We start from the raw sequence: 25,679 nt of genomic DNA, 5'->3' as shown, positions 1-25,679 counted from the left end.
CCAGAGGGGCAGATGGCGCGATATGGCAGCCTCGCTTCTGTCAGTCTGCCCCAGGGCAGCTGTGGCTACAACCGTAGCTTGCCTCCACCAGTGTGTGAATGTGAGAGTGAATGAATAGTGGCATTGTAAAGCGCTTTGGGTGCCTTGAAAAGCGCTATATAAATCCAATCCATTATTATTATTATTATTATTAAAAGTCTGAACTCCAGGTACACAGCGCCCAGATGAAAACACTTCACGCAAGTCGAGCTGCCCGAGATTCACAGAATTTACAGAAAATGTTACATTTTTGTGATTTATATCGTTATCGGGATGATAGATGTCTTATATCGGAATATGAGATTTTGGTCATATCGCACAGACCAATATGTGCGATATGACTCCCATATAGGAGTCTCACAGAGTAAAATAGACAATAAAGCACAGTATGCTTTTGGGTGTGGCTAGCTTGCAACTGAAAAGGTTTCTCAATTAGTTTCACCCCTTATGGTTTCAAAAAAACAAAAATGTTGTCCGACAAAAATGCTAAACTCGAGGCTTTAAACAGAACTTAAACAAATGGGTGACAGCATTCCTGTTCCTCTTATGTATACATTGCATGACTGAAACCCAGTGACTGTATGTTTTGCTTACCTCCAATACTGGCCCCGCCCCCAAGATGATCTGCTCCACTCCACTAGCAAAACCCTTCTGACTGAGAGCAGTCAGATGATGAATGAGGAAGTTTGTGCTTTGCGTCTTCCCAGAGCCGCTCTCCCCAGATATAACAATGCATTGATTCCTCCGTCTCTGCAGCATGGCGTGGTAAGCCACATCCGCCACGGCGTAAATATGTGGCTCCAAATCTCCCAGTGTATGATTATCATACATCTTCACATACTTGGGGTTATAGATGGGCAGGAATTTGAAGGGGTTAATGACGATGAGGATGCTTCCAACGTAAGTGTAGATCTTTTCCTGGCGGAAGCGGGAGCGCAGGTTGTCCAGCAGCGTGCGCTCGTTGAGCTCTGGCAGGCAGCACATATCTGCATGGTCACCCTGAGATTCAGGCTGTGGCAGCAGTCCACGCTCCATCAGGCGCCTGCGCTCCTCTGTGACCTGCAGCCACATCTGAAGGCTGCCGCCATAGTGAATCGAGCCATCCAGATTCTTCTCCCTTAGCAGGAAGCGGTAATCCTCGCCACCTGACAGCGGCCGGTGCTCTAGTGCGATACGGGGCCAGAGCATCATCCTCTGCACGGGACAGTCGTTGGGGTTCAGAATCCATTCTTCACCTCCAAATTCTTTCACCTCAGCCAGAACATAAAACTTGGAGCGGTCCAACTTGAGCCGTTCAATGACACGTTCAATGGCTTCAGCGGCTGTGGTGGTCTTGCGGGCGCTGATTGGGCAGTAGATTGTGCCTTCTGCCAGGGCGCCTGGGTAGATGCGCACGGTTAACTCCGAGTTCTCGAAGCGCGGCCGACGACCCAGGGTGCCCATGCCACCAACGCCATCACGAGCACTCATGGTGGATCAGGAGCTCCCATTAGCAGCAGCCCGGCACTGGCATGTTCTTAACTGTGTCGGAGGATCCACCAATTCAAGACATTACCACTGCAAAAGAAAGAACAAAAAGGTTGATTTAAAAAAAAAAAAATAACAACTTGATAGCTTGATCAGCCATTTTTTCTTCTAAATCAACAGCCAGACTTCTTTAGTTATCATGACAAAAGCAATGAAAAAATAAACTTCTGTTCAACTCATCATAGCTGACTTAATCTAGGGCTGAACGATTATGGAAAATAATCTAATTGCGATTTTTTGCCCCAATATTGCGATTGCGATGCGATATGCGATTATTTTTTAAGGTCTTTGTCTTCTGTATTATTAAACAAAGACAAGCAATACATCATATAGTATGGCCAATACTATATTACATTAATTTTAAACTGTTCTTTCCTGGAAGACAGACCTCTGTTATGATGACATGAGGTGATGCATGAATTGATGACTGACATTTTTATTTAACTTCTTCAATCACAACAGTATATTTGAACATACACAATAGTTTATTTTTAGCTTACAAACATCTGAGCATAAAGTGCTGACAAGGAACCCTGGTGTAAACATTAAAATGAAAGTCAGTACAATGTGCAGATTGCAGAAATATATATAAAAAAAATCAGTGGCTTTACCACACTCAGTTTTTCGACATCTGTGAACTACTAGACAGTCATTCAATTAAAAAATAATATTAAATAAATAAAACTAATAAATAAAAAATACACACATCTTACTGATCTCTGCAGTCAGTAACATTACACATAAAGTGCAAACATAATAGCAATTGTATAAACACACACACAAACACGCCTTTAAAATTTAAAGGCGTGAAATTGGACGGTCTAGCCTTCTGATTAGCGTCACCGCTGTCTCGGTGGAGTTTAATAAACTCGGCCGTCTGCTTCTTGCTATCTAAAATATAACCAGACACTGGTGTAAATTCTCGACTGTCTCATACTTCTGTTTAATAAGTTTTCTGTTTGACGTTTAGTCAGCTGTGTGAAAACCAAGGAGGAACCCACCCGGGGGATTAATAAAGTTTTATTTTATCTAATCTAATAACTTTAATCTCAGCCAAACCAATTTACTCACGAACAAACAAAACACTGAAAAAAGCCCAACAATAACATTTTTAGGTTGTCTAAGTGACTTATATATTACGTTTAACCCGAGCAGCGAAACTCCGCGGTGATCTGAAAATGATGTGCCGGGAGTTGTGCCGTTCTCGGCCGCATCAGTAACCCTCGAGCTCCCGGCTAGCTGTCGAGCTGGTGGGTAGCAGACGCCTCTGAAAACGTCGAAGCACTTTTGCAAATATGGGATATCTTGATAAACCGAGCAGATATTTGATGTTTACACAACTACTTTCTCGCCTGAAAATATGTTAAAAGTTTATTTTGTGACCCAGAAAGATTAGTATGAGTAATTTTAAAACTTAGTAGCGGCCGCCATTGCTGGAAACTGGAGTTTGGCTGGGCCGCGCTATGAATTCTGGGATATGGTAGTAATTTGGACAGCCTTCGGCGCGTCGCTGTGACGTAATCGGTCTACAAATGCGGCCTCAGGAGGATGCAGCCCATGAATTTGGACATGTCCAGAGTATAATCGCAGCCTTTGCGGTTAGAAAATTGCACTTGATCATGTCGCGATATTATCGCAAATGCGATATATCGTTCAGCCCTAACTTAATCTAACCTCAACAAGTACAAATTTTTTTTTAAACTCCTGGAGGCTTTGAGAACGTCTCTGGGCTAAAACTGAAATGAACCTTCGAAAATCTAGTGAGTTAAGGCCAGGCATTTCAGCGCAGCTCTCTGCAATCTGCCCGATTACAAAATCTGGCAGATTATGACACAAAGACCATGTGCTGTTATGTAATCTGCCAGTGGGGCAATTTTTTTTTTTTGGATCCTGACATGTACACTCATAGAAAGGAGAGGCCATGAGGATCTACAGGATTACCATTAGCACACACCCACACTGCCGAGCACACACACATAAGCTCTTGCCAGCAGCTGCCATCCTCTTTACTCTATGCACAATCACGCCATTCACAAGTTCCCGCTTTAATACACAGCAGAGGGGCATCACGGGGCGAGCAGAGGCCACGGACAGACGAGGACAGGAAAAGAGCTGGAATTAATGACCAAGCTGCTAAGCAAAGACCACCCCTGATAGAATCAATGAACCTAAAGTTGCTCTTGAAAGGTCAAACATCCATGTACTCTTATATAATAAAACTAAAGAATACAGCAGCCCACATCCCCCTTTGAAACAAATGATAAGAGTTCATATTCACTACACTGTGTTCAGGTACAATCAAGCATTGCAAGAATACAGTGATAGGATGTAACGTCTGCTTTTAAAAAACAAAACAGAACACTGGAGGCAAACTGTAGATTTTTGTTCATGTTCAGACTTGCAGTAAACAAACCTCATAATTACTTGGCAATTATGATCATTTATGCCATATAAGACTGAAATTAAAAAAAAATTAATTAAGAACAAGGGAGACAGATTTTTTTGGTATGTGTGTCTACCAACCACATCTGAAGCCTCATCTAACGATGGCAACATTACAGTCTTGTGTGTCATCACACCCACACCCATCCACACCCACATATTAATTCATAAAAGCAGTTTACATATAGAACGTTATATAATAAAATTGGTAATATGCTCATCTAAAATTCGACATCCCAGGAATATTCATGTAGCTTGATAGTAAACTGAATGTGCCCAGGCTCATAATATAAAGACTTGGCAAGAATCGAAGTTGATTTAACTGTTACAGTGGTCACAATCTCTTTTTTGCCTTATGAACGTTGCTGAATAAAGGTCAAAGAAGTTTCTTTGTTACTTAGAAACAGGAAAAATATCACATTTTGACAATAAAATGTCACCACTTGACCATTTATGTCATGATTAGCACATGAATTCACAAAAAACATACATGGACCTTCATTTGAATTATCAAATGAATCAGCTCATTCCTGTCAGGTTCAAAACTGTACAGAACTTCCCTTTAGGTGCTCCTGATTCATAACAATACTGAGAAAGGAAAGCACAAAATACCTGGCAACAAACCCCAAAAACATGATGCTTCCAAGTACAACCTGTGTGGAGATTGAAAATGGCCTTAATCCAACCCCCCCCCCAAAAAAAGAAAACCACTTTTTTTTTTCCTGCAGCTGTCATTAGGAAGGTTTAAGACATTAAACTTACAGAATTGTCACTCCAAGAGGTCATTTATATTTTTATGGGTGATGTACTGATTGGAGACCGCTTGTAATTGCGTTGTACCTGCGACAATGACAATAAAGACATTCTGATTCTGAACCTGTCAACAGCACCCAGACATTTTTTACCCCCCAGTATTTTATCGCGCAAACGCTGACTTGTGTTTGACCATATGTGAATTAATATAAATATATATTATGAGATATCCGTCATAAAAATATCTTGTTTTCCTTAGAGGAATCATTTTAGTTTGAAATTTATCTTTAATATTACAATGCCTGAAAATAAATTGGATCAATTTCCTCACCAACTATTACATGAGCACCATGACCCCAGCAGAAAAACCCTGGAAAACAGGAAATGGAACAGGGACACATATAGTAGGTGCACAGAGACGAGTACAAAGGACTCCAGCAGGGAAATGATACAATGCTGCACCCATCCCTGGTCATTTCCTGTTGCCCCATATCCAACTCTGTGTGTCACCAACTTCGATACAAACATGTGCCATGGTCCACATACAGGCGCACACAGAATTATATTATGCATTACTTCTTTCGATCTTATATAAGTCACTCAGTCTTACTGCTCACTACTGAATCCATAAACTGGAATTAATTGAGTGCAATGTTTTCCTGTTTGTGTGACTCGACTGCGTCTGTGTGTATCAGCGTGTGTTCTGATCACTGGGTTAGGGCGTCTCGAACAGATGGTCAGCTCGCTGCTTAAAGGATAGGGGATGGGGGGATTTAGGGTTGTGGCAGTGCTGCACAGTGCAGGGCCATGCTGGCAAACTCGCTCTTTATCATCACATGAGGACATTCAACTAATAGACATCTCTGGGAAAACCTTACTAATCACAGGACATCTTCCACCATCTTCAGTCACTGAAGCGATATGACAAAGTCATTTCATTGATAATCAAACACATTAAAGGCTAATAATTATCAGGGCTGCAAACCAGGCAAATCTGGCATTTCAGTGACAATATGTTCAAATATTTCTGGTATATATCGTTTCACCTGAGTGCCATGCCTGTGCGTCTGCACACCAACTTAAAAAAGGTCTGATTTTAGATAACTCTGAGGTTTGTGCCCTTAAGGAAGTGACAAAGCAGATGGTGCACAGCTGGATGAAACCTGCAGTGGCCTATTCAGCTCCTCAAGCAATTGAACTAGAAACAGACCTGTTGCATCACCTGGGTAGTCATGGATAAGGGCTTGTTGTCAAGTAGTTTAATCTGGAATCAGCTCAAGATTTTTATTTTTGTTTTTTTACATGTCAGGAAAGAACCAATCTCACCTAATATATCAAACAACTTCAATCCCGGGATTCCCGCTTCAATCTTTTGTTAAAGTTAAACTTTGCTGAACACTGATAGTATCTATTAAAGTTAAGAGCAGCGCTGGGACTTATCTGCTCTTGGATCAGTAGGTAAACACAGACTCGAACACGATCAAAAAGCAGAAACTGTTGGTTTCATTTTCTTGTTCCATCCAGAAAGTCCCCTCTTTCTTTGGCAGAATAAATGAAGCATTTTCATTCTTTAGCACATCCTCTTAAAGACAGTTTCCTCAAAACATCTGGGTGAGGCCCTTTTTGTTACCACCAACAAATGCATATCTGTTGTTTTTATAGGTCTGGGAATATCATTTGAGTCTCGCAGGTAGATGTAAACTTAGATCTTTTTGGCAGATACTGATATTTGAAGAAAATTACACTATGCATTTCTTTCTGTAATCTGAACATTGAGAGAAGCCTAGTCTGAGGTTCCCTCTGACTGAGGTTCAACCACATGACTCTTACTATACAATCGCTGACACTGAAGGAATGTCAGGATCTAGTTTGGTCAGCTTTTTACAACGTGAAGTCATCTTTCTGAAAAGTTTAGTAGGTGTATGTCATCAGTGCCTAGCTTGTTCAGGGCTCATACTGTTACAGAGCCTCAATATCACACATTTACTAACTGGGAATTTGTATGTGTTGCACTAAGGTGTGCGAGTTGGCACTGGACTGTGAACCCTCCCATTTGGTTTGCAGTTTTTAAAAAGTGTTAATTTGTAGATTTGACAGCTTCACAAAGCCAACTTTAGCTGCTATGTTTACTGTCCACATCTCGCAGGATTACAGTGTTAGTTTATTACTGTTTGCATCAGTCATACAAATGCGTTTGTCAGCTGTTTCTTTAAGCCACGACTCAGATCTCTGGCCTTACCAGAGTTATGACAGCCACACTAAATGCAGGGTACGCCTTCTTAACATTCATGTGAAGTTCAACATTCATTTTACTCAAAATGCTCTGCAAACAAGAAAAGGTTTGAGCATCATTTTTATAGCTTTCAAAAGAAAACCGCACGTCCGTATGGTAGTCACGAAACGTTTTTGTTTAAGTAAGTGCTGACATAATATGGAAGAGTTATTTGAATGCTACAATCATAACATTAATAAGAAAACAAGACTTTCATTAGCGCAAGTTCAAGAAACTAACAAGTACTTTACCTCGTTGGTTTTGTTAATATTTTATCCATTAAAAGATAATGTCATAGTTTCTTAGAATTGGTAGTTTGCCATTTTAAATACCTTTTTTATGTAAGCAGAGTGTAATAGGGCATGCTTACATGGGAATGCACGTTTATTGATGACTACTTGTAACACACATGCAGAACGTGCCAATTATGAGATTGCAAAGATGAGATAGAGGTAAGATCCTGGGAGCCAGACTATGTTATGCAGCACCACAAGCAACAAATATAAAATTATTTCCCCATTTTTAAACAGACCTACACAACCTTCAACAATACGCCCGGGGCCCCTCATTATTACAGGTGGAACGGAAGCCACATAAAACATGGTTATCGGCGACTCGTAAAAATAACTGTAAAAACAGATTAGCATGAGCTAGTGAAAATTAACAACTGAAGAAAAGATGATAAAGCCTTCTGTATTGGCTTTGAGGAAATTTAACATATCCTAAAAGGAAAGAAGACACACAGAGCAAGTGCTGAATGACTATATTAATAATTTCTGAACGTTTAAATCAAGCCAAGATTTGGAAGGTTTGCTTGTTTACAATGTGGGTAGTTTAGCAGTCAGATTTCCCATAAGTCTGCTGTGAAATGGTCAGTTATAAACTCTAGAGAGCTGTAAAGGACTAAATAAACGTTATTGGAATTGCTAAATAGTGCAGGTAGAAAAACAGTTTGACTGAGAACCACATTGTGAACAGTCAGATAATCTCCACAGTCTTAGCATCCAGCTCTAGGAATGCAGAAAATTCAAGTGCAACATACTGAGTCAAAACAACCTGAGAAGAAAAAAATCCACAGTATCTGCTCAGCTCCTACAGTGGCTTATTTGTTTAAACTTGAAACCAGGCAGCTTTGGCTCAGGTGGCAGAGCAGGTTGTCCACTAATCACAGGGTTGGTGCTCCCATTCGTGTGCGAGTGTTTGTGAATGAGCGATAAAATGGCAGATCACATACAGTCCAATCACAGCTGACTGAACAAATATTAAAATAAGTAGTAGTATTCTATTTAATTCTCCAAGCTGTCATGTTGTGCTAATAAATGTCAGAGTTGGCAAAATAATGCAAATGCATAACACTGATTAAAGTTCAACTGCAAAATCATTCATAGTGGCACTAAACGGGCCAAATGTTGTTTTATTTTCATTATTTTGATTTGGATCAATTCAGAATTTACATTCCAAACTTTAATTGATGAAGAGACAGAAAAAATAAAATAAAATAAAATTTCCAGCAAAGACGTTAGTGGTGACGTTAAGAAAAAACATTGCAGCCTTTAATACATGTATTCGAATATAATTAACACAGATCACGCAACTACAAGGAGATCACTGACGTGTATGTATGTTTCTATCATACAGCTTCACTGGCATGAAACAAGCAGCACAAGAGTTACCGTTTGCCTGGCTATGATGCCGCATATGTGCAAACAGAAACAGCAACTCAAAAGCTCAACGCAGTCATTCTCAGAAAGAACTACTACAAGTGGTTGACCAACATCTTAACAGCCTTTTGGAGCCACCCTCTACAGTGAAAACACAATACTTCAGCAGCTTCAGCTAAAGTCTGCAGGAACAGTAAGGTCAGCTGAATGAAGCAGACATGCCACGCTTGCTCCGACATGTTCAACAAACCTGTAATTACAAGTGACCATTCCTTGCACCCAAATGTGCAGCACCACTCTGTCTCTTCAGTGTCTTAGAGACATAGTTCACCTTCAGCCCGGAGGCAACAGTGTAGCTTAGCAAGTGCAGCCCTGACCTTCTTAAGCAGATAGCTACAATTCCCCAAGCTGTTCAGACTCTAAGGCTAACAACAGAAAAGAGCAGTCTACTGGATCAATGCTCAATGGGTGATTGACCTGAAAAACTATTTTTGGAAGATTTTCTTAAATGTGAGGACTGCTGGGCACACAAGATTTAGCAACAGAAAATTATACGGGGGAGAAAAAAAAAAAAAAAAAATCAGCTCATGTAGTGATTACATGATTGTTAGCTCAACTAGTGTAAGCCCCGCCCCCTTTCATTAAAAAGTTTAATTCAACTGATGTGGAAAGGGGGAGTAAACATTTCAGTAAACAGGAAAAAAGAAGCTTTAGGAAGTGTGACTAAGGGATGCCAGCTTAGCATGCTAGTGGTCAGCTCATGAACAGTAGCTTACCAGCCAACCCTGTAATACATCCCTCCATGTCACAAAGACTAGAATAATTAGATTAATCTCAGCGTGCAGCTTCACGGTGTGAGCAGATCCCATCCATCACTGTTTAATCATGGTTTTTTTTAGATCTAATTTGCTTAATGTAACCTTAACAAATGGCAGGAAGATAAAGCTACTGGATGATTGTGGAAATCTTTATGCATTTCTTTTCCTTCTTTAGTCGAAGACTACGCGTACGTACAGCATTTCCTTTGGAAAGTGTACAAACCATTTTGGAGCCATACCAAAGCGGCTGCCCAGAAGTGAATGGTTGACAGAGGTCAAGTTTTCCTAGACTGTGTGGTAAATTGACTGTAACATGAGGATATGGCACATCAGCCTACTGTAACCTCTCCCTGTATTTAACTCACTGGTAAATGGCATGTTTGCATCCTGGATTTCTTGTTTTCCGTTTACCCAAATAGTGTCAAACACTAGAGTCAGCGTCTGTAACATTTTGGTTTTGTGGTTTTGTTGTGTTTGCAGATGATATATGCAAATAATTCCTTCAAGCCCAAATGTGCTCACTGGTCCAGAAGCTGGAGTCGACCTTCGGATGATTTTAAAGAGATGGGACAATGACATTGGCTCATGTCATTATCAAAAGGCACTCAAAAAACTGCAGTATCTGAACATGATCCATATGAATACCAAGTTACCTGCTTCCACTTACTGAAATGCAATCTCAAACCCATTGGCTATAATCTAACAAAACAGTTATTTTTCATATCGTGTATGTACGCAAACAACGACCAGGTTGGTTGAAAACAGCAGAAATGCCAGAACAGTGAACAGAATAGCTGATGGATGCTCAGAGTGAGGTCTATTTACAAAATGCATAACATTATTATAAGAAAAGACTAATTTCTAATAAGGTAACGTGACTGCACTTCAAAAAAGGTCAAAGTTCAAGCTGTCCAGGGAATCTGCAACCTAACTGGTTGGCAGATGCATACGACCAGAAGGCTGTAATTTTAGCTTCTTATGCACTGACAGCAGTATGGTTTCAGGCCCTTGCATACCTTAACTAACTTGTTGTGCTCTCCGTTTCGACAACTGCTAATGACCAGGAAGCGGTGGCTCGGGTGTGGAACATGAGCTTCGGCCAAATATTCAGAGAGCCAGTTAGAATAGGAGGATAAAAGGATTGAAAGGTATAGATTCACAGAACGAGAAACTGAACTCAGAGAATTAAGGAGATACAGGAACAGGCGGCGAGAGACACGCGGAGAAGAGGATGTCGGCTTCCTGAAATCTTAGCTGTGGGAAAGTGAGAGCACAATAAAGGGAGAAGAGCGAGAAATGAAAAGGCAATGCTAACACCCAACTTGGAAAGACAACACTGTGGTGGCATTTATTTATTGCTACAGTTTCACAATTAACCTGATAGTTTATTATTTAATTTCTACAACTGAGAGCTTACGAATAGCACTGTCCTGAAACAAACAGGAGAAGCTACATTCTAGTTTCACATTAATGCTGAACAAAAAATGAATCATTTCCACTGAACTACTTCTTAATCTTGTTAATCCAGGTACAAAGTTCACTGTGACTGTAGGCAGCACAGAATAAACCTTTCAGAAAGGTAAGAGCATGCCTTTGGAGCTTAAAGACTACACCAAAATCACACCGTATACAAATACAAAAAGATTTCATGACATCTGATTTGCAAACCAGTCTGTTGCAGATACTGCTACTGGGTTTTACAGTGTTGGATGCAGTTTTCTTAATCAACAGCCATAACCTTTGAATCATGGCAGTGGTACACTGAGATCATTCAAGTAAGTATGGATGCTGCATTTCCTTTTCACTTACACTGGAAATGTAGGATGTACACAAATAGATTTTTTTTTTTGGTCATTCATAAGCTAAGCAGGGTTTTTTTTACCCACCCAAATAATAAATTAGCTTAGCTAGCTTTGCTTAATAGAAACAGAGCAATCACATTTAAAACAAACTGTAGTATACTAAAATACTGCTTGTTATGGCTCAATCACAGTTGGGGGGGGAACAAAAAAACAACGTAATGAATGACAACTCAAGAATATCTTAAGAGTCTATAGATGATTATGTTTAGACAACAAAGGTGACAGACAAGTGGAACAGGTTACCATTCAAAGGGTTGGCTGATCGGACAAACTGCATGCATCGCCAGCTGATTTTACATCACACACTGCTAACACTTAAAAACTTGTGTCTTACAAAAACACTTAAGTCAATGTCATCAAAAATGTGCTTAAACAAGTCCAGGCTGGACTCGCTGTCCATGCCATAATTAACAACGACTGACGACCAACTCCCCTCACATTAACTTCAGCTGAGCGCCAACAGGTGACACGACTGCCACGAAAATATGTCACTGGAGGAAACGCCATGTGCGTTTGCTAAATTAAGAGCCTCACTTTGCTATGCAGGACCTATTCTTGTTGTTCCCTGAAGGAGAGAGTGGAGGGAGAAACCAGAGGAAGGAAATTAATTCAGAGCAGAGCGGGAGTCTCAAGGACAACATTATTAAAAAAAAAAAAAACCCACATTGTACGCTATTGTGTGCTCTGATATCTATGGTCTCTGCACATTCTGCACCTTTTCACTCGTCACCATTTTAGCACACTGCATTTTAATTATTGTAAGGTGTGCTGCAGCAAATCCTAATCCATCCCGCTCCCCTTCAAGTTTCAATGTGACTTCAGGTTCAAAGAAAACCCAACAAATCCAAAGTGCAAGGTTAAGTCAAAAGCTTGTAAATGACGAGTGGATTTATTTTAATGGACCCTCGTAAAACAGGCTGAAAGAAACAGGAACATGGACTCTCTTACAAAAAGGTTATAGGTACTTTTTCATTACTATTAAATCTCTTGTGTTAGTGGCAACAAGTAATGACCATGTCACGTTTTTGATTTACCTTTTTGGATGATTTTCCTCAAAATCAGTCAGACCAAGTGACCTGTTCAACTGCAGGCTGCTCTGGAGACTTGATATTAAAAAAAGAAAGAAAATGCCACTGGGGGCCTCTATGAAAGCACACTAGAAAGAGTGGGAGTAAACAGCACCACTCCTCTGTTGTCGCCACAGAGAATTCCACTTCCTGTGTCCACTCCCCGGACAACGAGAGCAGCTTTGCGTGACAGGAAGGGGGGTTTCGACACAACAATACCATCACGCTATTGTTAATAAAGTTCCATTTCAGCTTTGCTTCTAATTTCATATTGATCTTTCAGTTACTTTATGAGCAGGAAACTCACTGCAACACAAGTTGGAACAAAAGGAGTTTTGAAGAAAAGTAGTTCAAGATTTCACATTGAGGACAAACAATGAAGCCACGGCTCATATACAGATTTGTTATATTCCAATTCAACCCTGTTTGCATTCACTTCAAACCAGGAGCAAGGGGGAAAGGGAGACAAAGCAAGTTTTTGAACAGAAAGAGAGAACACCAATAAAGGAGAGGGTTTTGCACAATGCAACAACCAGTCGGGATATTTTTGACAGCTGCAGCCCGCCACACAGTCAGGGCCGGTGTGATCAGGGTGTGAACTCTGCAATCAGCAGGACATCATTATTTTTTCCCCCACTAATGTTCTTTATTAGAGCATATGAGTGTAATTCCTCACATAAACACATTCCTTAGAAACCCATACAGAAAGATTCTGTAAAAAACAAAAGGATTCGTGAAATAATCTGTTCGAGCTTCATGCTCATGCTTCTGTTTCTAGAGTTCAGTAGGTGAGCTGGCCATGTTAGCCGATAGTGAAACACCTGCTTGGAAACTTGTCCATGCATTCAATGGACGTCATCCACAGTAGACGACATGATGGCATGGACTCCTCAGTTATCTTTTAGTAACTGTTCCTTTTTAAATGGTCCTTCACTCTGGGTTATGCAGGTGTAAGTAAGCTTTTCTCTGCCTCCTGCTCACATTGGCCTAAATCTGCTAAGGATAAGAGCATGTCTATTATCCATTCGTGTGCTTTTGATTGTTTCTTAACAAAGAACAGGATGAAAAGCACAGCAGTATACAGATATGTTCTGCCTGGTGATAAACAGACCAGATCAGCGTTAGTCATAGTCATAAAAGTAAATAAATGTGAGTAATGTTTTATTAGTGTTATCAGTATCCAGCACTGTGAAGGTTTTTTCAAGGAAGCTAAGGGGGATTTCACAAAAAATGACTCGACACATAACAAAATTGCAGAGATTTTCTACAGAAATTTGCAGATGCACACTTTTAAACATGCCTGCTTTTGTTTTACTGAGGAACTTTCTACCTACTCACTATTTCAGGCTTTACAGACACATTATGGACCTGTAGGTGAAGAAATCTGTTTGCAGAGCCTACTTTGGCTTGGGCCAAAATGTTGAGTCTAAAACAAGGCCGTGTTCTTGGTCTGACCTCACGTTTATATTTTATTGTTTTAGAGGGTGGAAAAATGTTTTTCCTTTCAGACTCCATTCTAGCTCTGGAAATATCAATATCACCCCGCAGTTTAGATTTGGCCAGCGACAAAGGAAAAGTACACCACCCTACAATAAAAGGCGCCAGCCGGTGGAAGGTACATCATCAACAGCTGTTTGGGTTTTCGGTCTAACAGTTTCTTGGAAATCATACTACAAAAATGCTCATATGATCACTTTTGTCTCTCTTTTTACACCATTATGATTGGTAGAAATTTATGAGCTCAGAAAGCTACAGCATAACAATGAATGCCTGAAGTGAAACAACTGTATGACATGCATGGAAACATGCCAAGTTTCACTTGAAATGAACATGAAAAGAAAAATAAGTCCTTCTGGAAGAAAGCCGTTCCATCTTGTAGCCCATCTTGGTAACACCCTAAGGCATTTATTCAAGTAGTTTTGACATTCCTACCCAATTGAATAAAGAGAAAACCTTAAAAATCCTGGTACATGAATTAATTTTAACAATTTGCAATATGCCGAGTACTGTAACAATTTAGCAACCACATGTTGCAGCCAATCAAAAGGCAGCCACAGAGTTTTTGTAGATGTAATGACATTGCTTACTCATGTGACCGAACCGTTAGCTAGCTCTGAATTAGGAGGCAGATTTGTCAAACTAAATGTTTCCAGTGATGGATTTTATTTTATTTTTTGGGAGGGGGGGGGGGGGGGGTGGATTGTAAGTTTGTTTAGCTAATATTATCTCAGGAAGGAGGTGCATGAGATGAGCACTCTTGTTTTTAGTATCCCCAAGTATTTTTAATTATTTAATAAAATATTGATATTTGGTGTAACAATGTAACATGTTGATCTCTATTAAATAGAATCACCAGTCAAATCTAATCTGTTATCTTCTCATATCTACTGGTCTTTAAAAAGTTCAGTAATAACTAATAAACTGGACAAAATGTGCTGGAGGCAAACAGCAGAGACAGAGGACGGGATATAGAGGAAGGAAGCAGAAGAGCAGCAAGATGGTGTAGGTCTAGGAGGCATCACTGACCCAGATTATCCACACTCCATTTCCCCCTCAGAAAGTCCAAACAGACCCATTCAGCTGCCCCTGGCCTCAGGGAAGACAGTGCTGGGAAGCAGTTAGGACACTAGCATGTTTCCTGAAGAACCATGTAAAGCACGTGATTCTGTTGTAAAGGCCAACCAGATGGTAGGCACAAAACATGTACTAAATAGGCACAGTATATATAAATACAATGGATAACAGTGTCACAGGCACTGGGATCTTGTCTGCAAACATAAACACACACTCTGAGGAAGAGATGCCAACAGGACTCATCTCGTCTTTCACAGCTGAGTGGAGATGAGCAATAATGACTGTAGCTGCTCAGAGAGCATGGTGCCAAAATGCCCACAAGCTCATCGCAAATCAACGGTGCTTCCTATTTTGGATACCTGTGATCCAGTCGAGCATACAAACAAAAGGATACAAATATTTAGTTTTTGATATTAAGTCATACCAATGAATGTGTCATCTTCATGGTCAATTAGATCAAGTCTAGAGCCAAACTACTCCTTTGTGAGGCGTTGCGTAATGATAAAGACAGGAGCCTTAAGGCCATTCAACACCTACACTGAGAGCTATTTCACTGAGAGACATCAAAATGAATCATGAAATACATAAGTGGGCATCAGCAATCAAAGGAAATGCGGCAAAGCCGCGCACCAGATCTGGTCAATCTGAAACCTCACATGGAAAAACATGCAAGCAAGTATGTCAAACTAATTACAAAAACTTAAATAAACAAGCGAGTCTTCATACCCTTCAGGCTTTAATAGTTTTTTTGAAGGGGTTTAATGGTACATGTTGCACTTTTGTCTAAATGAAGACGAGTTTTTTAGTTCTGTGATTTTTTTCCACCCTGAGATCCATTAAAGTTACAAACATTTTGTCACGGACAAAGTGAAAAAGCAATTTCCAAAATCGTTTATGCAATGGAAACAGTATACGCCTTCACCAGCTGATAGTAATGACAGGTCATTAAGTCCAACTCTGGGTCTGAATGTTAAGCATCATTCTAAGCACATCTGTTTAGCGTATTAGGAAAAAACATGACCTGTAATTACAGGGCGGTGTTACAGAGGCTCTCACTGTCTTCTCTGAGGATGGGGGATGGCTCCTGTCTTTCTGCCTTGAACAGACCACAGGCTTTTTTGAAATCTGAGCCCAGCGCTGCAGTCAGGGCTGCAGCCACCAGAGAGAGAGCGAGAACTTGCAGCGTGATGATAACGCAAGTTTGGTTGCAGGCTTCAAGGGGATGACGGAAGATGTCGGTGATACTCTCTAGAGAGGCTACGTATAGTGTTACGACCTCTGGGTTAACTGCACACACAAAGTGTTAAGAGAAACCAAGCAGAGTACCCTTCCAGTGTTAATCATTACTAAAACTGAGTTCACGCTATTAAAATTACTTTTTGGAAATGCTAGACATTTATTTAACAGCTTCCTTTTTTTCTTTCATTTCTTCAAATACCCCCTGACAGATCTGAAATATGCATAAACATGCATGGTCTTGTTTTATTTACTGCACTTTTGTAAATGCGCACGAGCACAGTAAAGCACGAGACACATGAGTTTGTAGACAAGAAGGGACAAGTACCGAGCCCCTACGGTGAAAAGCAATATATTCTCTGTTTATATTGGTCTACTGAGAAAACAAACTTGGATATATCTTCATATTCTCTGTAGAGTTCATCCCCTGTGATAAAAAGGATGAGTCTACAAAGAGGCTGTTACCCTTTGATTCTTCTGATGAAAGTCTGCAAAAGCCAAACTACCACCAAAAATAAAAACATGAAACAATTTGTGAGCTCATTCTGACCTGAACTCTCCATCCAAAACTAGGACAGCAGGCATTTAGAGGGTACTTTCGTAGCTCACCTGCTCAGGAGAGCAAAGGTATTTGCTCCACTCAAACAGCTTCACTGATAAGTGGGCTCTTTCAGGCAGAGTGGAGGACTTGTGCTTTGTGGAGACAATAAGGACCCTGTAATCGTCTCCAGGGCGTCCAACTGGAGTCGTTTGACCACACCACTAAGCCAGCGCAGTGAATGTGTGTGATGAAACGCATCAGTGGCTAATAAGCATGAATGCAGGTGGGCGCCAAAATAAACAAGCAGGAACATTAAAGCGAACACCGAGGAGATTCAGTAGAAGTATCTCATTCTTTAATCATACATGATATCTAAGATTACATAAACTCTGCTTGTTGAGACTGAAATGTCAGGACAGGAGTACTTTAATCATCACAAAACTCTGCTTTATATTTTCTTATAGACACACAGCCCCTCAAACTTACTCAAAATATACAAAAACTTTCTTATGTAAACAAGAGATACATGAATGTAGCAAGTTGTTATCCATACAGTTTATTATACTTGTTTATACTGACTGGAACTGTATTTTACAGCATATGAAACTGCTTACCCAATTCAGGGTCACAGAGGGGCCTGGAGCATATCCTAGCTGCCTAGGGTAAGAGACTAGGTACACTGTGGACAGGTCGCGAGCCTGTCACAGTGCCAACAGAGTCAGACATTCATTTGAATTCACATCCACACCTATTAACCTATAGTTAATTTAGAATCACCAATTCACCTAAGCACACTACCCTACATGTCTTTGAACTGTGGGAGGAAATTGGAGTACCCAGAGAGAACATGCAAACTCCACACAGAAAGCCTTCCTTCAAACCCAGGACATTCTTGCTGTGAAGCAACAGTGCTAACAACCACGCCACCAAAACTGCCTAGTGATCCGATTATAATCACTAACAAATAAAGGAATCATTGTATGTCTGTTTACTCCATCCACTCATCTGAGCCATTTCAAACTGGGCAGGTGTCAAGCTGGGGACACGGGTGAGTACCATACTGTAATTTTCATCAGTCAGATCAGGTTCAGACCCCTGCAGCTAGTCCGTGGGACAGAGCCTGGAACATCTTTGGCTAGGTATTACCATCAAATACATCGCCATTTATTATAGGCTCTTAAGGGGTGTCCACGCAGGAAGTAACTAGCAGATATGTGGTGACCAGAGACCACAGAAAGCTGTTCAATGATTTGAAGCAACAATGGGTGACGGAAAGAGGACGCGTTTCAAGTTTCTGAACTTCAAACGAAGCAACTCAAGCACAACTACTTATTTTTATGATACAGCTGATTGACATAGGACAGGGTCGTAAATAGACAGCCGTTACCTAGGATGTCCATTAGCAGCAACAAAGCAACGCATGACAAGCACATCTTTTACCTGTGCATGTGCCCCCCCACCACCACCACCACCTTTTTTTCATAAATCTGAGTTTTTGGTTACAGCTGTCATGTGAAAATAATCAAAGATTTCAGAATTACAACCATCGCTGTGTGCCAGTGAGTGTGAAACGAGGCAACACTTAAGAGCACAGTTTCATAGCTAACAGATACACTTAAGCATAATCTCACAGTAGCCTACATCATCTTCTCATTTACTGCGCTGATAACTACTGTAAAGATTAGGCAGCAGAAGAATGCCAGCCATTAGTGAGCATGTCTCGGACTGCATTCGAAATCCACCTTATCGCAGCCTGTTTGCTGTCTGTTACCCACGGCTATCTCCGCTCTTCCTCCCCTTCTGCCTCATTCTGACAGTGAACAGACTACTGTAAACTGCCAGGATTTCTCACAGATAACAACGGCAGTGTAGTGCAAAGACAGAACTTTAAACTTCATTTCTTCCTGTCCTCTGGACTGTCCAGCAGACCAGCAATAACAATTCATAAATCATATTTCTCTAAGGTTTTAATATTAAATATCCAAATCTATTGTAATGTTGTCTCCTTCTGATATAACAATATTCAAGGCTTTAAGAAAATGATAAACTCAGTCAGTTCAAAGTTTTAAGTGGTTTCGAGGTAGGACCACTCTGTAGGTGGACAGAATTGTGTAACATTACACAACAGCACATGCCTGGGGATTAACCATGGGCTCTGTCCAGTCCGTACCATGAGGCTGCAGGGGGCCAGGAGCTATTGTCACAGCTGTGTCACAACACACACCCACAAATCCACAACTTTAGTTTCCTGCTTATAGTCTTCTGTCATCATGCACAGGTTTTGCAGATATACTGCTGTACTTTGACAAAAGTAGAATTCTGAAATTAGTGTTTCTATGGGGCTTAAACTCTGTGTTTTGGTTTTGGTTTTTGTGCTCTAATTACAATTTCCACAATCCATCTAAACCTTAAAAATTCAAATAATAAATTAGGATGCAAGTGAGAATCCCTATTCACATACCTATTCATTTAATTTAAAAAAATAAACCACAAAGGTTTTGAACACTTTCTTCTCTGTCCAAAACAAAGACACAGAGGATTTAATTTAATTTAAGAGGATACAAAGTGAGCTTCCAGCAAGCCCAGTGCTGTTTGTTCACTCCGTTTCCCCATTGTAAAGGATTAATTAAAGAACAAGTTAGGCTTTTTTCACATAAACAAAATTGCAAAGAGCAACACAATGGACTTTCTTCTCTCTCCATCTCACTCCAACTACTGTTAGCACCGGCGAATTAATGAGGGGAAATGCAAAACGTGGGGAAGCTGAGCCTGTGAGGCCAAAGCCACCCTCATATAATGGCGTACTAAAGAAAGGAGAGCTTTGTTCAGTGCAACACAAGCAGGTTCCTCTTTAATGACTTCATGTGCATGCCAATCACTTGCGCCACACAATCTCAAAACACAGCCACACCACTTTTCAGGACATGCCGAAGTTTTAAGCCTGCAGCATGTGACTGAGAGCAGCAGGTAATTCAGTCCAGCAGGTAACACCTCAGGGGATGATAACTGGGAGGTTATGCTAGAGTTTAGAGGAATGGTGCCCATGGGAGATCACAGGAGCTCTGGTGGATGAGCAAAGAAGTAGTCACAAGACAAAAGGGTTGTTAGTTCTACTCTCAAGAGAACAAAACAGCAGAAACAGCATCTATGAGCTAGTGGTAACTCATTGTTTTAATCACATCACAGTTACAGTCTGTGGGTGTTTAACAGCAGCAACTTTGTTGTTGCTGGTTATTAAGATCTGTGCATGGCAAAAATAAAACGTGTTACGAGGAGGTCTTTCAAACGAAAAAGGGCAAGGGTAAGTAAAGATTCGATCTTAGTGTTACGCAGACCCCAGTGACATTTTGAAAGCCAAATAATGAGCTACTGTATTATTTTTTCAAATTATTTAATTTGCCAAAAAAAAAGCTTTAAATTATACATAAAAAACAGTCACTTCCCATCCTGTGCAGCTTCTGCCATCACTTTTGAGATGTGCAACTACTGTGAACTGAAAAATCCTCAGAGGGGCTAAAATTGTTCAGTTTCATTTTCCAAAGTTTCAATTTCAAAGGCACTGAGTTCAAGTTAGACACAAGGAGGAGGACCAAAGGAAGGCCACACACTGGCTCTTCTTATTGAGAATGACAGTCAGCACTGACTAAGTCCCAGACTGTAGCGATCAAAAGAACAGCTAAAACTTAGCATGGAGCAACCCTACTTGCATATGAAGGTTTGCGATTTCGTAACTCGAACCATCAAAAACTTAAAAACATTTCTTTAAAGTATTCCTAGTAAACCACAGACTGCCTCCAACAACAGCAGTGGTTAGCTCCTCTGAAGTGCTCAAATCTGAGCCCTAAGCTGCTAAATCACAGCTTCAATCTTTCAGGTGGCGTCTGCGAGACCATTCACTGCACACCGATGTGATACAAAACTGAGGCCGGTCCTTTAGAAATAGCAGACAGCGGGGTCTGTGGGGTGTCAGATGTCAACAGGGACCAGTTGCTGGAGTCTCAGCCCGGGCTTCCTCTCGTGCTGCAGCAGCTGTGTCTTCTCAGACCTCACATTCCTGCAGGACAGGCCCACTTTACCCTCATCACCTGTGCTGATCTGAGGGCAGGACAGGCTCTCAGGGGCACCTCACCCACAGCAACATGAATTTAAGTCATTTACCTTCATTCCTTTTTTTTTTTTTTAAACAATAATCATCTAGCACCAAAATGTATATTTTAAAATGATCATAGAAATAAAAGTCCGTTAGGAGCATCCTTTTTGCACAAATTGGATGATCTTCTGGTGACATTTGTCCATTCATAAAAACGGTATAAAAATGACTTAATGTAATCGGTAAGCACAGCAGATCAACTCACCAATAACTTAAAAAAAATTAGGCTATAGTCTCTTAAGGTAAACTATAGTAACTATACTATAAAATCGATCAAACCCACTCAGGTGCACTCAAGATACACAACCAGGCGATCCGTTGTAAAATCTGTCTTAAGTCAGCTCTCCATCCACAAACACACGCACACACACAGAGAGACACAATGCCCATGATTCAGCAGCTTCTTCACCCCATTAGACCTCCCTGTACAATTACAGCTGCTTTGCAGTGCATATTGCCTTCAGTGCATTATAAGCTGCTCTGTCTGACCTCCACTAAATAATACATGTAACCACTTACCCCACCCTGCCGCAGTAATAGCTCCCATTTCTGCAGGACCGTGAAAACATAATACCTGGTTTATGTCGCAGTGACATATTGTGTACGGTTTCATGTACGTATATCCTTATTTTTGCAGTATCAATCTTTGCATGCATTGGTGTTCCCCTATGTTTTTTGCAAACCTTGTTTGAGCCTGTAATGGATAAAAAACGACCCCTGTCAATGGTTTGAAGATAAAAATGAGCCCTTTGTAATTTGTATTGTGCACTATCACAAATAAAATGAAAGAATAAAGTAAATCCAGCCTGCGTTTGTCATGTTACATGTGGTTGTTATTCTTATAAACTGTCCTTCAGCCAGCTGAAGCTCTGGAGTAAGCACCCTCTGTAGTGTGAAATGACATCTCAGTGAGGAGCAGCCAGAACTTTTTACAGGCTCACATCACACACACACACACACAGCTCTGACAGACTCCTCACTGAACAAAAGCACCGACTGAGCACCCCAAAACACACACACAACTTAAGTCTGCCAACTGAAAACAATGCTGCAAATGAGTGCAGGTCATAACGTTTCTTACGGACTACAACTGAATCATAGGTTCACTAGCAGCTTCCAGCCAGACGCCTATCGTCCCACAGCGGGGCAGCCCAACGCACCACAGTGTATAACTATCACTAAACATCACTCTTACCTCCAGACGTGAGCTGTAAAGTCAATTTAAAGTGGCACTCGAGTTTTCCCGTTTCTTGTCAGGCTTGACCGTGGAGCTACACACACTTGTAGCCACGCAAAAAAAATCACCCAGTCTCTATTTAATTCCCTGCATTCCCACTGAATTAATTTGCTTTCTTCTCACTCGCCTCACTTGCCTCTTAGCAAAGTCCTCGAAAGTCAACTCCGCGTTGAAAACCTACGCATTTTTTTCTTTTTCTTTTTATCCGAGCATGTTCGCAGTTTGAATCCAATTAAACGGCAGTTCTTCGCTGCTCGGTCGCTGAAAACTCCTCTCCGTCTTGCTAATCAGTGCGGCTCAGCATTGCGCGTTCACGCCGCTGATGGGAGGGGAGAAAACACGGAGGGGAGGGGAGGGGAGGGGCGAAGCAACCGGAAGTACCCTGAAACACACAGGGCAACAGTAACCACACTGCACCTCTCGGTTTCCGATAATGGATTATAACCTTTGGGGGTCATGTTAGAGTTTAAAAAAAGACAAAAATGACGGAAATTCACTTGATTTTAAAATACGTGGTTTTATCTCGCCTTATTCGCTGTAAAATACAAAGAAAGACACTTCTCCTGTGCTTGCATGTAACGACACAGAATGTCAGTTTTTCAGTAACGCTCACGTGCTCATACACCAATGCAAGGAGCCAATCACAAGCAAGCTTATCTCCACCCCACTGTCGCAAAATGTTACGGTCTTCTCGCCGCGATTTACGATAGTCATTGCAATGAGGGGCTTCACCGCTCGTGTTTTCGTGGTACTTTTAATTTGAATGTGTCATTTACAGGTAGGACACTTAACGGACACTGTGTATTTCAGTTTGGCAGCCAACGGTTAATGTGGCGCATGCTCAGTCTGCTATTTAACTCAGTTTTTTGGCTACGAGTGACGCTAAAAACTGTCGGTTAGCGAGCTCAAGCTAAAAACGCAGGCTCGATTGAGCGGAGAGCTGCCTGCTGAAGTAAACGCATTGCAGTAATGTGATGCTCCGCAGTGGATTCCCGGCCCAGCAAAGCGCTACTGTAACATCTCTGAAAATAACCCGATCAGCCAGTGCGCTAAAACGGCTCCAGTTAATGTGTCTGAGTGAGTAATAAAGCAAAGTAGCGAACAGAAAGTCAACAAGGATCCCAGAAACAGGCAGTCTGCTTTAGCTTCAGTGAAGTTTAACAGTTTGTGCGAGTTGCTTAAATGAACACAGACTGTGACTGCGTTTGAATCACTAGTCCAGGATGAGATCTGTGGGAAAAAAGCTTCATGTTTGAAACCAGTGTCAGGCTGTACTGGCCAACTGGCATCAGAATGAAGTGAATGAAGCCTTTTGCATTCTCTAAGAAACCCAAATGACGCCTTTAAATTCGTCAGATTGGTCCCCCTCCCTGAACCTGTTTCTATTCTGTGAAATTACTGCTCTGCTGAGTAGATGATCAACAGCTGCTAAATAATATTGCTTGTGAGATCACAGCGTCCTTAAGGTAGTATGTGCTGATTGGACCTATTTTAGAAAAGAGCAGTACGAGACAAAGAAAAGCAGTTCTCATATTAAAGAAAACACGAGCAGTAAATTTCTGACGAATCAATTAGCCGAACCCTAAGCATTAAAGCGTTTCTGTGTATTTTCAGATTGACACGCTCTGACTGCTCTGGAGGATGGATCCTGTAGTGCTCAGCTATCATGACAGCCTGCTGCGGCGCTCTGATGTCTCTCTACTGGAAGGACCTTACTGGCTTAATGACCAAGTCATTGGTTTTGCTTTTGAGTACTTTGCTGCCGAGCGCTTTAGAGTCCTGGGGGAAGCCGTTATCTTTATCAGCCCAGAGGTCACCCAGTTCATCAAATGTGCTTCCTGCCCTGATGAGTTGGCATTGTTTCTGGAGCCACTGGATCTTGCTTCTCGTCGCTGGGTCTTCCTAGCAGTGAATGACAACTCCAACCAGACCGCTGGAGGGTCCCACTGGAGCCTCTTGCTTTATCATCACAACTCCAACCACTTTGCCCACTATGACTCTCAAAATGGCAGCAATTCACTTCACGCACGGCGCATCGCCAGCAAGTTGGAGCCTTTCCTGGGCGCAGGGAGGAAAGCGCTGTTTGTCGAGGAGCCCTGCCCATCCCAGCAGAACAGCTATGACTGTGGCATGTATGTTATCTGTATTGCCGAGGCCTTGTGCGAGAAGGCCCGGGTGGAGGGCTCGCCACGCCTTCCTGTGCAAATGATCACCCCAGCCTACATCACCCAGAAGAGGGCCGAGTGGTGCAGACTGATCCAGAGCTTAGCTCAGAATGACCTCTGCTGCTCACTGTCTTTCCCTTAGCACGTCGATTGCCCCGCACTGTATGCAGAAAAGCTGTCACCCCACATATCTACTGCTGGAGAATCTGAATGCACTCCCTCAATACAGTATATAACTATATATATGAAATCTATTTCTATTACAGTCTCCGTCATACTCCATTATCAAAAAAGAGTTAAAAACATAAAGCAATGCTTCAAATATTTAATGACTTCAGAGAACCATTGGTGTCGTGTATATGCACAGAAACAAAAAGTATGTAAACAAGAACACCAGCATGCCTATAAAACAGATTTTCTCCTGTGTACATATTGAGCGAGGACGTCATGGAAGAGGAGGCACAGACTTCTTTTTTTTTCTCCATTTTCTGAGTTTGGAGCGAATGTAGAAATGTTTACACAGATTATTGCTCAGGGTCATTTTAAATGAACTGAATTGACAATAAGAATGTGCACATGAACTCTGGCTCCTACTTTTGTCACACAGTCATTGTGTTCGTCAGCTTGAACGTGCGTACTTTTAGTTTTTGAGATAATTTGAAGAATTCCTGCTGTATGAGGGCGCCGACGTGCTGTGAGTGTTTATGGAACAAAGGGCAGAGTTGGGTGGTGGAATGTATCGAGCTCACTGTCTGTCGAGCTAATAAATGTGACTCTTGTCACATTTTTGTTGACACAGTGGTACAATTATTTATTGTTTTTAATTTTCTTTCTGTTGAAATTGAAGTCATTTGATGTCAGAAAAGTGAACTGCACGCTGGTTTACAGGCGGTTACATCACTGAGGAAATGACATTTGCAGATTTACTGAATTTTAAATGTGTGATTTGTAGATTTTTATTTTAACCTTCTGTGTTATTGATTGCCGAAGTGTTGCAAGCACTATACGCAGGGTATCATAAAATCTGGCACCCAAATGTTTATCTGCTTTTGAATACCTTAAGTTTTAAATGTTCCTATTTTGCTCATTAGTTGAGTGTTCCTTGGTAATGGATGATGACATGAATCAGTATCTTGAAGAAGTGCACTAACAGCAGTAATTTAGTACTCAAAGTGGAACAAAGCACAATATCCAGGTTGTTACATTCAGCAGTTAAAGGCCCAGCAGACTTTAAGAAAAACTAAGCAGAAACAATAAGTGGCAAAATATTAAGACTGTATTCTAATTGAAAAAAAGTGGCTTTAATGTGTTTTTTCCTTATCTTCTATCATACAT

At 41.1% G+C, this 25,679-nt stretch overlaps 2 protein-coding genes across 13 annotated transcripts in view; one reads left to right on the top strand and one right to left on the bottom strand.

The window, feature by feature from the left end:
• Positions 1–22,494, bottom strand: part of myo9aa (myosin IXAa) — a 100,318-nt gene extending 77,824 nt beyond the window's left edge. For 7 of the 8 annotated variants that reach the window (XM_085274910.1, XM_085274844.1, XM_085274875.1 and 4 more), the window contains exons 1-2: positions 22,138–22,494; positions 634–1,596 (exon numbers count right to left, since the gene is read on the bottom strand). In XM_085274910.1, coding sequence (XP_085131036.1) covers positions 634–1,509 — 876 coding nt within the window. In that variant the 5' untranslated portion in view covers positions 1,510–1,596; positions 22,138–22,494. The remainder of the gene's footprint in view (positions 1–633; positions 1,597–22,137) is intronic. The other variant, XM_085274854.1, reaches the window with a different exon arrangement.
• Positions 22,495–22,574: 80 nt separating this feature from the next.
• Positions 22,575–25,384, top strand: senp8 (SUMO peptidase family member, NEDD8 specific). Of its 5 annotated transcripts, none has more exons than XM_085274821.1 (2): positions 22,575–22,769; positions 23,794–25,384. In XM_085274821.1, exon 2 carries the CDS (start codon positions 23,821–23,823, stop codon positions 24,484–24,486), a length of 666 nt encoding a protein of 221 aa, XP_085130947.1. In that variant the 5' UTR covers positions 22,575–22,769; positions 23,794–23,820; the 3' UTR covers positions 24,487–25,384. The 5 variants fall into 5 exon arrangements, with proteins under 5 accessions (XP_085130947.1, XP_085130926.1, XP_085130956.1 ...); XM_085274800.1 differs by lacking the exon at positions 22,575–22,769 and adding an exon at positions 22,797–22,957; XM_085274830.1 differs by lacking the exon at positions 22,575–22,769 and adding an exon at positions 22,798–22,927.
• The last annotated feature ends 295 nt before the right edge of the window (positions 25,385–25,679 follow it).

This window comes from Mchenga conophoros, linkage group LG1, assembly GCF_057382185.1.
Source record: "Mchenga conophoros isolate Kocher_MC1m ecotype Shallow Benthic linkage group LG1, M_conophoros_male_GT1.1, whole genome shotgun sequence".
NCBI lineage: Eukaryota > Metazoa > Chordata > Actinopteri > Cichliformes > Cichlidae > Mchenga > Mchenga conophoros.
The sequence above is the reverse complement of the archived record's forward strand: the minus strand, read 5'-3'. Positions and strand labels throughout refer to the sequence as shown.

Excerpts from the sequence above, each read along its gene's own strand:
- senp8 (XM_085274821.1), top strand. The coding sequence starts at position 23,821 with ATGGATCCTGTAGTGCTCAGCTATCATGACAGCCTGCTGCGGCGCTCT.